This window comes from Jaculus jaculus, chromosome 1, assembly GCF_020740685.1.
Source record: "Jaculus jaculus isolate mJacJac1 chromosome 1, mJacJac1.mat.Y.cur, whole genome shotgun sequence".
NCBI classification, from domain to species: domain Eukaryota; kingdom Metazoa; phylum Chordata; class Mammalia; order Rodentia; family Dipodidae; genus Jaculus; species Jaculus jaculus.
The window spans coordinates 38,671,760-38,684,485 of record NC_059102.1 but is presented as its reverse complement, the minus strand read 5'-3'; the positions used below and the strand labels follow the sequence as shown (position 1 = coordinate 38,684,485).

General features: G+C 49.7%; 1 protein-coding gene across 1 annotated transcript; it reads right to left on the bottom strand.

Annotated features, from left to right (window-relative positions):
- Positions 1-10,909: 10,909 nt before the first annotated feature.
- Positions 10,910-11,759, bottom strand: Frat2 (FRAT regulator of WNT signaling pathway 2). The gene has a single exon (XM_004669914.3). It carries the CDS (start codon positions 11,747-11,749, stop codon positions 11,048-11,050), a length of 702 nt encoding a protein of 233 aa, XP_004669971.3. The 5' UTR covers positions 11,750-11,759; the 3' UTR covers positions 10,910-11,047.
- Positions 11,760-12,726: the final 967 nt, after the last annotated feature.

The following is a 12,726-nucleotide window of genomic DNA, read 5'->3' as shown; positions in this document are numbered from 1 at the left end:
TGGAGAGATGGCTTATTGGTTAAGGTGTTTGCCTGAGAAGCCTAAGGACCCAGGTGTGATTCCCCAATACTTGTGTAAGCCAGATGCACAAGGTGGTGCATGTGTCTGGAGTTCGTTTGTAGTAGTCAGAGGCCCTGGTGTGCCCATGATCTCTCTCTCTCTGCCTCTTTCAAACAAATTAAAAAAAAAAAAAAAAAAAAAAACAAACCATAGCCAGGCGTGGTAGCATCACGTCTTTAATCCCAGCACTTGGGGAGCCAGAGGTAGGAGGATCACCATGAGTTTGAGGCCACCCTGAGACTACATAGTGAATTCCAGGTCAGATTGAGCTAGGCTGAGACCCTACCTCAGGGAAAAAAAAAAAGTAGGGGGTGGGGAAAGAATTCATAGTGTTAGAGCACTTGCTACTTCAGCATTAGGAATTCAGATCCTGAGCACCCGTGTGAAAAGCCAGACATGGGGCTGGAGAGATGGTTTAGCAGCTAAGGCATTTGCCTGCAAAGCCAAAGGATCCCAGTTTGATTCTGATTCCCCAGGACCCACGTAAGCCAGATGCACAAGGGGGCGCATGCATCTGGAGTTCTTTTGCAGTGACTGGAGGCCCTGGTGTGTCCATTCTCCCTGTTTCTCTTCTCTGTCTCTCTCTCTCTCTGCCTCTCTCTCTCTCAAATAAATAATTTTAAAACTTTAAAAATTTTAGAAATTTGGATGTCCATAAGCCCTGCACTGCACTGAGGGGGACTGAGACGAGGTTTGTTAGTTGGCCAGTCTAGCAAAAAACCGGTGGGCAAGACCCAGGTTCGGTGAGAGATCATGTCTCAAGGACATAAGGCAGAAGAATGTTAGAGGAGGATGGGACACACACACACACACACATGCGTGCACACACGTACACAAAATAAAGACACAGAGGCTGGCGATGTAGCTCAGTGGAAGAGCACGTGCCTAGTATGTACAAGCACTTAGGTTTGATTCCTAGCACCGAAAGAAAAAAAAAAAGGCATAAAACTGTTTCATCTGCAGTCAGACTGCTGGACCTCACACCCCAGTTACAGGGGTATAGGGAAATGTTAAAGCTAGCCTAGACTGAAGAAATCATCTAGAAACAGTTTGGTGGGGAAAAGGAGAGAGGGCAAGCCAAGGAAAGCAGTTTGGAATTGCAACTTGTGGAGCAGAGGCAAGAGTAGCGTGTTCAGAGGGTAGAATGCGCAGTGAGCACAGCCTGGGGTCCCAGCTCCTACAGCCCCCCCCCCCAATTTCCTATTAGAGCCCGTCCTGTTCTAATTTAATTTCCATGCTCAGCTGAAGTTTGGCTGGCCCAACCTCTCCACTTAGTTCTACAATTTGTACTGAGAAAATCGTGCAATTGCTTCCTGGGAAGTGACCTTCCAATTCGTTTTATTCTCCCATTTTATGCTACTTGCTGTCACTGTAGTTATCTCGGGGGCTCATACGTGCGTGTCTCCTTCCCAAAGAGATTACATATTCTCCAGTGGCAAACGAATGACAAGAGGAAGAGGATGTTTTAGGCAGATTGTCAGGCCACATGGCATGGGGAATGGACTGCGCTATTTATGGTCACCCAGATCCATGGCTGGCTGTTGGGGCATCCAGGCACCAGGTGATAAAGGCCTGGGCGGGCAGGGAGAGGGAAAAGCAAGAGACATTTGGGAAGGAAAAGCTGCAAGCCTCAGTACAGTACCAGGTAACCATAAAAAATGTGGGCGCTGGAGCCAGACTGCCTGGCTCCTTCCTTTAAAGCTTCTTCCTGTGACCCTGGGCAGAGTTCTTCACCTCTCTAGCCTCCTGATCCAACAATAACAGAAGTTCCCACTTCATAGGGCTGTAGTGAGGATTAATTGAGCTAATGCTAGTAAAACCACTCAGGCCCCTGCCTGAAACATGGATGGCTGCATTGAGTAAGGACACCTGAGTATTGGCATTCAGTAAATATTTGCAAAGCAAACAAATGGGGTGATTTCAACAGACTGGCGCAAGCTAAGGGTGCTTGGGAAAGAGATGATGTGCTGGGTGCCTAGAAGTCTAAAGAAGATGGGAAAGGAGGGACAGCTGCTGAAAAAGGAAAACAGAGGGCTGGATATGTAGCTTAGGGGCAGAGTGCTGGCCCAGAAAATGTGAGGCTCAGTTAGATGCCCAGCACTGTAATAAAGTAATAAATAGGAAAAACAGAGCCAAAGGAGGGATTTTTCTCAGCCAGGAGCACTTAGTGCTTGTCTCAATGTCAGTGGAGGATAAGAAAGGAGCAATTAAAGCCGGGCATGGTGGCACACGCCTTTAATCCCAGCACTAGGGAGGCAGAGGTGGGAGGATCGCCATGAGTTCAGGGCCACCCTGAGACTACAGAGTTAATTCCAGGTCAGCCTGGACCAGAGCGAGACCCTACCTCGAAAAACCAAAAAGAGGCCGGGCGTGGTGGCGCACGCCTTTAATCCCAGCACTCGGGAGGCAGAGGTAGGAGGATTACCGTGAGTTCGAGACCACCCTGAGACTACATAGAGAATTCCAGCTCAGCCTGAGCTAAAGTGAGACCCTACCTTGTAAAACCAAAAAAAAAAAAAAAAAAAAAAAAAAAGAAAAAAGAAAGGAGCAATTAGAGGGACCGTGCTCAGAAGGACCAGGCTCCTGGAAGATGTGGGAAGAAATGGGTTTCCATTCTGCATAGTTTTGAGGAGCTTAGTGGGTCTTTAAATGTGGATGGCACATATGACAGTGTCTTAAGTCACAAACTATCCTACTCTAGTGAGGCCCTGAGCCTGACAGGTGATTGAAGCAACGTTGTGTACCTAACCTTTCAGCCTGGGGTGGCTGCCCGTTTCTGTTGTGTTTGTGTGAATGAAATCCCTGTAGATGACATGACAATAGAATGAAAACTAAAACTGATGCCAAGGAGTTTGGTAACTGCTCCCTCTTATCAACTGTTAACTGACTCATAGGAGGTAACATTCACAACCTCCAGTTGATAGGCTGGCCAGGCAGTTTATTTGACTTATTGATTTGGGTGGGTTAAAAAACATAAGTTGGTTATCATCCTGCTACCTTTGCTCTGCCCTTGCCTTTCTGTTTCAACTGTCAAAATTAGATCCCACAACCTAATGTTGATTAAAAAAAAAAAAATGCTTTCCTACAGTTTTCTGGAAATCTTTTCAGAAGACATAAAACCCTTTCTTCAAATACACTCTAAACAGTACTTTCTTCAACTGGATGAGAAACGGAGGAACTCAAGGCAGTTATTCAAAAGAACCTACTCAGCCATAACGTGGCCTATTCCTAGAATCCCAGCACTTGGAAGAGGCAGAAGATCAGGAATTCAAGGCCATGCTTGGCCCCGTATTGAATTCAAGGTCGGCCTAAGCTACATGAGATCCTATCTCAAAACAAACACTTAACAGGCGTGGTGGCACATGCCTTTAATCCCAACACTCAGGAGGCAGAGGTAGAAGGATTGCTGTGAGTCTGAGGCCACACTGAGACTATACAGTGAATTCCAGGTCAGCCTGGGCTTGAGTAAGACCCTACCTTGAAAAACCAAAAGCAAGCAAACAAAAAAATTCAGGCAAGTGCCTCAATCACTATGCCATCTCTCCAGGCCTACTCTTACTTTTTGTCTGCTTCTGAGTATATACTTGCCTTCTTCCCAGAGAATTGATCTAGGCTTTGTAAAGGGCATGTGACAGAGCCTGGCATTTGGTAAGCACTAAGTACATTAACCTGTGTTTTTTTAGTTTTATTCTTTTAAAATATTTTATTTATTTACTTATTTGAGAGAGGGGGCATGGGGAGAGAGAGAGAGGCAGATAAGAGAATGGGCAAGCCAGGGCCTTCAGCCACTGCCAATGAACTCCAGAAACATATACTACCTTGTGCATCTGGCTTTACGTGGGTTCTGGGGAATCAAACCTGGGTCCTTAGGCTTCACAGGCAAGCGCCTTAACTGCTAAACCATCTCTCCAGCCCAGCCAGCGTTCTTATTGTCCCCGCAGCCATGCCCAGGTTCTATCAAGCCCTCCCAGCTTTAACTGCCAGATCTTTATCATCTGCCCTGATCTCTGTGCAAGTCCTAGTCATTTACGAAACCCCAAGCCACTGCCCCCGTAACTTTCCTCATGAATCTTCTAACCAGCCCCGCCAACCTCACCTCACAACAATCAGCAGCTCTTGGTCAGTTTCCTAGTGCTCTGGCTTTACGGGCTCAGCATTTACAGAATGTTATCAGAGGAACATAGACACCGGTTCCTTCAGAGGAGCTATTTCCACTCTGCCTCACCTCATCCCCAGTTCAGTGGCATGAAGCATTTTGAGCAGAAGAGATTCTACCCTTGTAACTTAAAATTCATCCAGGGCCGGGTGTGGTGGCGCACGCCTTTAATTCCAGCACATGGGAGGCAGCGGTAGGAGGAGCACCCTGAATTCGAGGCCACCCTGAGACTACATAGTGAATACCAGGTCGGCCTGGGCTAGAGCGAGACCCTACCTTGAAAAAACAAAAAATAATAAATAAGTGAATACATAGAAATTCATGCAGGTGTCTGATGGTCTCCATCCACATGAGGGATGGCCCATTCTTTGCTAACCTAGCGGAATACACGCTCTCGGAGCTAGGGGTGCCATGGCCTGGGAGGGGCGGGATGTGGTGAAGACAGGCTGAGGGAGGCTCAGGGAAAGCGACCCTGTGAGCTCCAAGCCAGAGGCCATCTGGGAGGATTTCTATATCAAAGGTGACAGGACATTATTCACAGCAGTGACTCAGTGGGAGCAGAGAAAATGGCTTGTGGTTCCAACATGACAGCTGTGCTCAGGACTGGTTCTACAAGAGACATGAGGACAGACCACCATGCTTCCCCATCACCTTCCCCTCTTGCCTCTGTGGAGAACCAGCATAGCAAACGTTACTTCTGTAACTTCCTTAGGGGCCAAAGGGAAACTATTGAAACTGTGAGTGCCCCTGGACCAAGTGCTACTGTCACATTGAAATGTCTCCCCTTGGGCTGGAGATGACTTCTTAGCAGTTAAGACGCTTGTCTGCGAAGGTTAAGGACCCAGGTTTGATTCCCCAGAACCCACGTAAGCCAGAAGCACATGGTGGCAAGTGCATCTGCAGGTTGTTAGCAGTGCCTAGAGGCCCTGATGCGCCCGTTCTCAAACAAATAAATACAAATAAAGCTGTAAAAAATTTTTTAAAAAAATGTCTCCTCTTTGTCCTTCCCCAACAACAAAAGCATGTGGGCAAGCTCCAACAGATCAACTTTAAGAGCATAAAATACAGACCATGCTCTTTCATCGTATCTTGTAAAAGGTGCCACCAGGGTGCCTGTCTATGCCAGTGCTCTGCTCCTTTTCCTACCTAGCTTTTCAGATCATGGACTCCCTATGTGAAGGTCTCAGCCTTCAAACCTGCTGTGGGTTCTTTTCAACTGTCTTAAGCCCCACTCATTCTGCAACCCCACACAGATGTAGGTGATATACAAGAAAAATGTGGGAATATGCCAGGCATAGTGATGCATGCCTTTAATTCTAGGTAGGAAGATTGCTCAGTTCAAGGCCAGCCTGGGCTACAGTAAAACTATGCCTCAAAGAAAGTAAAGGAAGGAAGGGAGGACAGGGGAGATAGAGGGAGGAAGGAAAAAAGAAAAATATGGGAATAAACTGAGCACAGTGGCTCATGATTGTAATCCCTGCACTTTGGAGGCTGAGGCAGATGGATCACAATGAATTCAAGGCCAGTCCAAGCTACAAAGTGAAACCCTCTCAAAAAAAAAAAAAAAAATATATATATATATATATATATATATATATATATATATATACACACATACACACACACATATACACACACACATATGTAATTACACACACACACGAGACTAGGGATGATGTTGTATTGAAGTATTTATTGGGTCAAGGTTTGTAGAACGCTTTTAAGAGCTTTAATAAATCCAACAAAGGAACAAACTAGTGCCAAGAAAATCTCACATAAGCCAGAAGCATGCCTGTACTTCCAGCTACTGCAGAGGCTGAGGCCAAAATCTTGTAAATTTAAGGAAGCCAAACTGGGCAACTTAGTGAGACCTTGTCTCAAAAAAAAATTTGTTTTGTTTTTGTTTTTCAAGGTAGGGTCTCACTCTAGCCCAGGTTGACCTAGAATTCACTATGTAGTGTCAGCGTGGCCCTGAACTCATGGCTCTCCTCCTACCTCTGCCTCCCAAGTGCTGGGTTAAAGGTGTGTGCCACCACGCCTGGCTACTTGTCTCAGAATTTTTTAAAAAGCCAGGTATGAGCAAACCGTGATGGTACACATTTTTAATCCCCACATTTAGGAGGCAGAGGCAGGAGGATCACTGCGAGTTTGAGGCCAGCATGAGAGTACATGGTAAATTCCAGGGTGAGACCCGATCTCAAAAAACCAAAAATTTAAAAAATAAAAGCCAGGCATGCTAAGTGTTTTATGTCTCTAATCCCAGTATTCCTGACTAAGGCAGGATGACCAAGTTTGAGGGCTAGGCTAAAAACAATAATAATAGGAAAGGGCTGAGGGGCTGGAGAGACGACTTAGCGGTTAAACCAGCTTGTGTGCAAAGCCTAATGGCCCAGGTTCCCCACTGTATGCCAGGCGCGCAAGGTGGTGCAAGCGTCTAGAGTTCATTTGCAGCGGCTGGAGGTTCTAGCACACCCATTCTCCCTCTCTGCTCCTCTCTCTCCAATAAATAAATATTTAAAAAGAGAGAAATAAACCTATGTTCACACAAAGTTCTGTATTGGGCTGGGTGTGATGGCACATGCCTTAAATCCCAGCACTTGGGAGGCTGAGATAGGAGGAACACTGTGAGTTTGAGGCCAGCCTGGATTACAGAGTGAGTTTCAGGTCAGCCTAGGCTAGAGTGAGAACCTGCTTAAAAAAAAAAAAAAAAAAAAAAAAAAAAAAAAAAAACTCATGGGCTGGAGAGATGGCTTAGCAGTTAAGGAGCATGCCTGTGAAACCTAAGGACCAAGGTTAGATTCTCCAGGTACCACGTAAACCAGATGCATATAGTGACACATGCATCTGGAGTTCATTTGCAGTGGCTAGAGGCCCTGGTGTGACCATTCTTTCTCTCTCTCCCTCTAATAAATAAATAAAAATAAAGCTGGCCGTGGTGGCGCATACCTTTAATCTCAGCACTTGGAAGGCAGAGGTATGAGGATCACTGTGAGTTTGAGGCCACCCTTAGACTACACAGTGAATGCCACAGTGAATTCTCCCCTGGGCTAGAGTGAGACCCTACCTCGAAAACCCAAAAAAATAAATATAAATTTTTTTAGATACAAATTGGTAGTTTATAATAATATGTCAGTCATAATTCCAAGTGAAACATTTAAAATGCCTTGGCCTCAGCATCCTCACCTATGTGAAGAAAAAGCAATGCCTACATCATGGTACACTGTCACGTTAGGTTCCAAGAATTTGCATTGTGTTTTGAGCACTTCAGTTGCCCAAACACCTTGTTAAATACTATGTTAAAAAATATATATATATTGAGCCAGGGGTGATGGCACATGCCTTTAATCCCAGAATTTGGGAGCCAGAAGTAGAAGGACTGCTGCGAGTTCAAGGCCAACCTGAGACTACATAGTGAATTCCTAGTCAGCCTGGGCTAGAGTGAGACCCTACCTCAAAAAATAAAACAAGGAGGGCATTACCATGGAATATTTTTTATAATCATGGAAGTTGTTAATAAAAAATTTTGAAAAGAAAAAAACAAAAAACAAGCCGGGGTGTGGTGGCGCACGCCTTTAATCCCAGCATTTGGAAGGCAGAGGTAGGGGGATTGCTGTGAGTGTGAGGCCACTCTGAGACTACATAGTGAATTCTAGGTCAGCCTGGGCTAGAGAAAGACCCACCTCCCAAAAAAAAAAAAAAAAAAAAAAAAAGAGGGTCTGGAGAAATGGCTTAGCAGTTAAGGCGCTTGCCTGCAAAACCAAAGGACCCACATAAACCAGATGCACAAGGTGGTGCATGCATGTGAGTTTGCAGTGGCTAGTGGCCCTGGCACACCCTTTCTCTATCTGCCTTTCTATCTTTCTCAAATAAGTATTTAAAAGAGAAAAAAGATGAGCATGTTAGCACCCACCTGCAATCCCAGCCCTTGGAAGGCAGAGGCATCAACAGTTTGAGGACAGCCTAGTCTACGTAGCAAAATCCAGGAAAGCCAGGGCTACACAAGGTAACCCTGTCTCAAAACTACAAAAATGAGCCTGGCATGGTAGTCCACAACTTTAATCCAAACATTCAGGAGGCTGAGGTAAGAGGATCTCTGTGAGTTCAAAGCCAGCCTGGCTACAGTGAGACACTGCCTCAAAAAAGGGTATGTGTCAGGGGAGGAGGGTGGTGTGGTGCCGCACGCCTTTAATCCCAGCACTCAGGAGGCAGAGGTAGGAGGATCGCCATGAGTTCAAGGCCACCCTGAGACTACATAGTGAATTCCAGGTCAGCCTGGGCTAGAATAAGACCCTACCTGGGGGGTGGAGAGGAGAAGAATGCCTCAAGAACATAAATTCCCCTGCCTGCTTAAACCAAGCCATTTTGCAACTACCAAAGAATTAACTAGAAAACCGTGTTTTCCTTTCCTTAGGTCACAGTTTCACATTGGGTCTAAAAGAACAAAACAGATTGGAGCTGGAGAGATGGCTAAGCAGTTAAAGTTGCTTGATTGCAAAGCCTGACAGCCCAAGTTCAATTCCCCAGTACCCACATAAAGCCAGATGCACAAAGTGGTGCATGAGTCTGGAGGTCCTTTGTAGCAACAGGAGGCCCTGGTGCACCGATTCTCTCTAATAAAAAGTATTTAAAAGGGGGGGGGGGATTGGAGAGATGGCTCAGCAGTTAAGGCGTTTGCCTGCAAAGCCAAAGGACCTCAGTTGGATTCCCCAGGACCCACATAAGGCAAATGCACAAGGGGATACACGCATCTGGAGTTCGTTTGCAGTGGCTGGCGCACCCATTTCTCTATCTGCCTCTTTCTGTCACTTTCAAATAAACAAATTAATTAAACAAAAACAACTTTTAGAAAGTTTTAAATAAAAAAAATGTTAAAAACAAAAGGGGGGAGTGGAGAGATGGCTTAACGGTTAAGTGCTTGCCTGTGAAGCCTGAGGATCCCAGTTCGAGGCTCGATTCCCCAGGACCCACGTTAGCCAATTGCACAAGGGGGGGGAGCACGTGTCTGGAGTTCGTTTGTAGTGGCTGGAGGCTCTGGCTTGCCCATTCTCTCTCTCTCTCTCTCTCCCGCTCTCCCTCTCTGCCTCTTTCTCTGTTGCTCTCAAATAAATAAAAATAATTTAAAAAAACAAACAAACAAACAAAAAAAAGATTGGTTTTGCCTGATTCAGAGGAAAACCTAGCTCTCTGCCTTCTCAGTGCCTCTGGTCCTCAAGCCCAGAAAGCATTCCTAGAATATGGTTTCTCCCCAGTGGGGATGGGAGCCCACGGAGCAGCTTCTAAAGGCCCAGACTTAATTTTCTGATTCTGTGGAAAATCAACCGAGAAGCACTCAAACACTGCAAGCTTTTAAGAGGGTTGCGATTTGACGGTAGGAGACACTGGGCCCAGACTGACCCAGGCGCACTACTTACCCAAGTGCACTCTTTCCTAATTGAGGGTACACCCAGTGAATTCTTCCTCTCTCCCCCACTTCCCACCAAAAAAGCCAAACCCTGTTCCAAAACAAAAACCAAATTTATTCAGCAGACATTTTAATTAAGAAATCCTATGAATCAGGACCACCACAATTTCAGACACTCCGTTGCGAAGTGTACGTCAACAGCTACATCTGGAGGATGAACAAGCCATTGAATCTTTAAAGTTAAAATTAAAATTAAAAAAAAAAACTGGTTTAGCTACCTTAAAGTTTGGAGGTGGCACCTTACTAAAGTGCCGTCAAGTTTCACAAGGGTAAAACCAGCGGTTCCTCCTCGGGGAGAGTCACATTTTAAAACCGGTTTCTTGTCACTCACAAAGAGGAGCTGGCTGGTGAAGGACCACGCAGGCTACAGTCCACGGCTGCAGAGGGCCAGAGCAGAGCCGAGAAGCGTCCAGGGCTCTCATCCAAGCCCACAGACACCAGAAATAAGACGGCTGGCAGGGAGGACAGGATTGTTTATGGTCGTTTCTGAGAAAGCTGGTGGCGTGGCCAAGAGTGGCCGAGCGAGGGGAGGAGTTCTGGAAACAGAAAAGCACAGAAAAGGCAACTAACTCTCCCCACGCGTCCTTCTCGGCCTGCGTGTCCTCGGGAGACCCCAAGAGGTGGCAAAACACACAGGGCTGCTTCTTGGAGCAAGGCAGACAAGACCCCAATGATGAGCTAGCTCTCCCAGGCCTCCCCCCAGCCCTAAGCTCATAGCCAAGCTGACCTTGAACCAAAGTTGGCAAGGTCAAGTCATTTACAAGTTCACATTCCAATTCCACTCTAACGCGCCCCCTCACCCCCGTTCGAGAAATCCTCCACCTAGGTCCCGCTGCCCACTTCCACCGGTCACCAATGAAGCGGGCGATGTCAACCCACCCACCACTGCCAAACTTCTATATCTTCACCCCAGAATCTCTTTGCACAGCAATTGTAGCACCAAATTCTGTAAGCTCCTCCGCCGGAAAATAACGAGACAATGTATGCCTGCCATTAGTTTTCAAGTATTGTTAGAAAGCCCTCGCGATTCCCGCCCCCTGCGAGCCTTATCTCTTTTAAACAACCCAAACACACGATGCCCCCAAGGGCTAAGTCAGGTACAAGTCGATGCAAGTAGCTGCCGTAGTTCTGTCCCAGTTTATATCCCAGGTCCTCGACCAGGATGGCCGGGGAGATCCTCGCGCGGCACAGACAAGGCAGGCCGGTGCATTCCGCCACGTTTTACGTTTCCTCCAACAGCCTCTCCTGGGCCGGTAACTTCTCGGCTGTCGCCCCCAGGATCGAGAGTGGCTTGGGGTGGTCGGAAGCTGGACGCTGCGTGGGGCGGTCTGTGCCCAGCGGCGTCCTCTCCCTCCGCCAGGGGGCCCGGGTCAGAGCAAGCCGCCCGAGGTCTGCAGGGTAACGGGGTCCGGTCCACCGCGGCCGCCTCCGGACCCAGGGGCGCCCGCGGGGCTCGTGGCTGCGACGGCGGCGACGGCTCGCTGGAGCCTCCGCACCGCTTCCTTGATGAGGTTTCCCGAGAGCACGAGCTGCTGCAGGAGCCGGTGAGGGTCGTCGTCGCCCGCGCGTGCTCCGGCTTGGGTCCATCGTTGCTGCCGGAGGCGCCGAGAGGCGACGGCTCCCCGAAGCCATCCTCGCCGGCACGGTCCCGGCAGCGCGTTGGGGCCTGCGGCGAGCTCCGCCACGCAGTAGGGTGCAGCCCGGCCCCGCACGCGGCCGCGGTCCCCCAGGGCGCAGCGCAGGGCCCCCGGGGGCGCCGGGCCCCCAGCCTCAGCCGACCCGAGCGGCCGCAGCAGCGGCACGGCGGGGGCCCGGGCCTTGGCCGCCGGCAGCGCCGCCTGGGGCCTCGGGGGCTGCGGCGGCGGCGGCCCGGGGGGCGCACACGGGGAGGCCGGGCTGTCGTGCGCCGCGTCCAGCTGCAGCGTCTCGCCGATCTGGGCCACCAGCCGGTCCACCTCGCCCGAGCCGCCCAGCGTCACCGACTGCTCCAGCAGGAGGAAGCTGTCCTCCTCCTCCTCCTCCCCCTCCGCTTCCTCGCCGGCTTCCTCTTCCTCCTCCCTCCGGCACGGCATGGCCCCCCGCCCCGGCCCCCGAGGCTCCGCGGGCGTCGCTGGCGGCTCGGCTGCCCGCCGGCTCGGCGGGTCACGGCGGAGGCGGAGGCGGAGGCGGGAGCGGGGCCGGGAGTGGGGCTGGGGCCGGGGGTGGGGGACGCGGAAGCCGGGGCCACCGGGCACTCGCGCCGCGCGCCTGCAGCCGCGGGAGCCGGAATCCTGCCGGCTCCGGTTGATTTGTAAACAATGGGTGACGTCGCGCGGCTCCTACCACCGCGCGGGCCCGAGGGGGGACACGCGGGAAGGCGCGGCGCGCGCGGCGTGGGAGCGCGGCCCGAGCGCTCGCGGGTCTGCGCCCGTCTCCGCGTCTAGGAGGGTAACCTGCGATGTGGGGCGCCTGGCATCAAGCCGGGCCCCGGGAAAACTAGGAAAGGACGTCGGCTCGGAGGCGGCGGGAGTTGGCCTCTCCCACTCGCGGACACACCCCCGCAGCCGGCCCCTCCCCCGGCGCGTCCGCTCCCTCCCACGTGTCCGCGGCGCTCGTGCCCGCCCCGCTCTCCCGCTCGGCGGCCGCGGGCCGGGCGGTGGCTGGGGGCGGGGAGAGAGGTGGGAGCCGGCCTGCCGAGGCGGCGTCGCAGGCGCCCCAGCCTTTAAGCCCCATCCGCGCACATGGCCACAGTTGACTAAGTTTTTTTTTTTTTTTTTTTTTTTTTTAAGTTCAAAGGAAAGATTTCTCGTAGTCGTAGGACTCCAAACATGATCAGCATAGTTTTCCTTTACTTTTTCTGCACAGTGTACAAGCAGCCGCACACACAATAATACATTTTTTTTAAAAACCTCTTATTACATCACGAGAGCTTTTCAAGTTACTACATGCACTCTGAAAACATTTGATGATTACGTAAGTTTCCATTAAATGCCAGGAATTGTTTAAATTCCTTTGGCATTCAATGTTTGCCTGACTTCACCGTTGTAAATAAGTGTGTTAAACGTTTTTC

Coding starts and splice junctions, on each gene's coding strand:
- Frat2 (XM_004669914.3), bottom strand. CDS start 11,749: ATGCCGTGCCGGAGGGAGGAGGAAGAGGAAGCCGGCGAGGAAGCGGAG.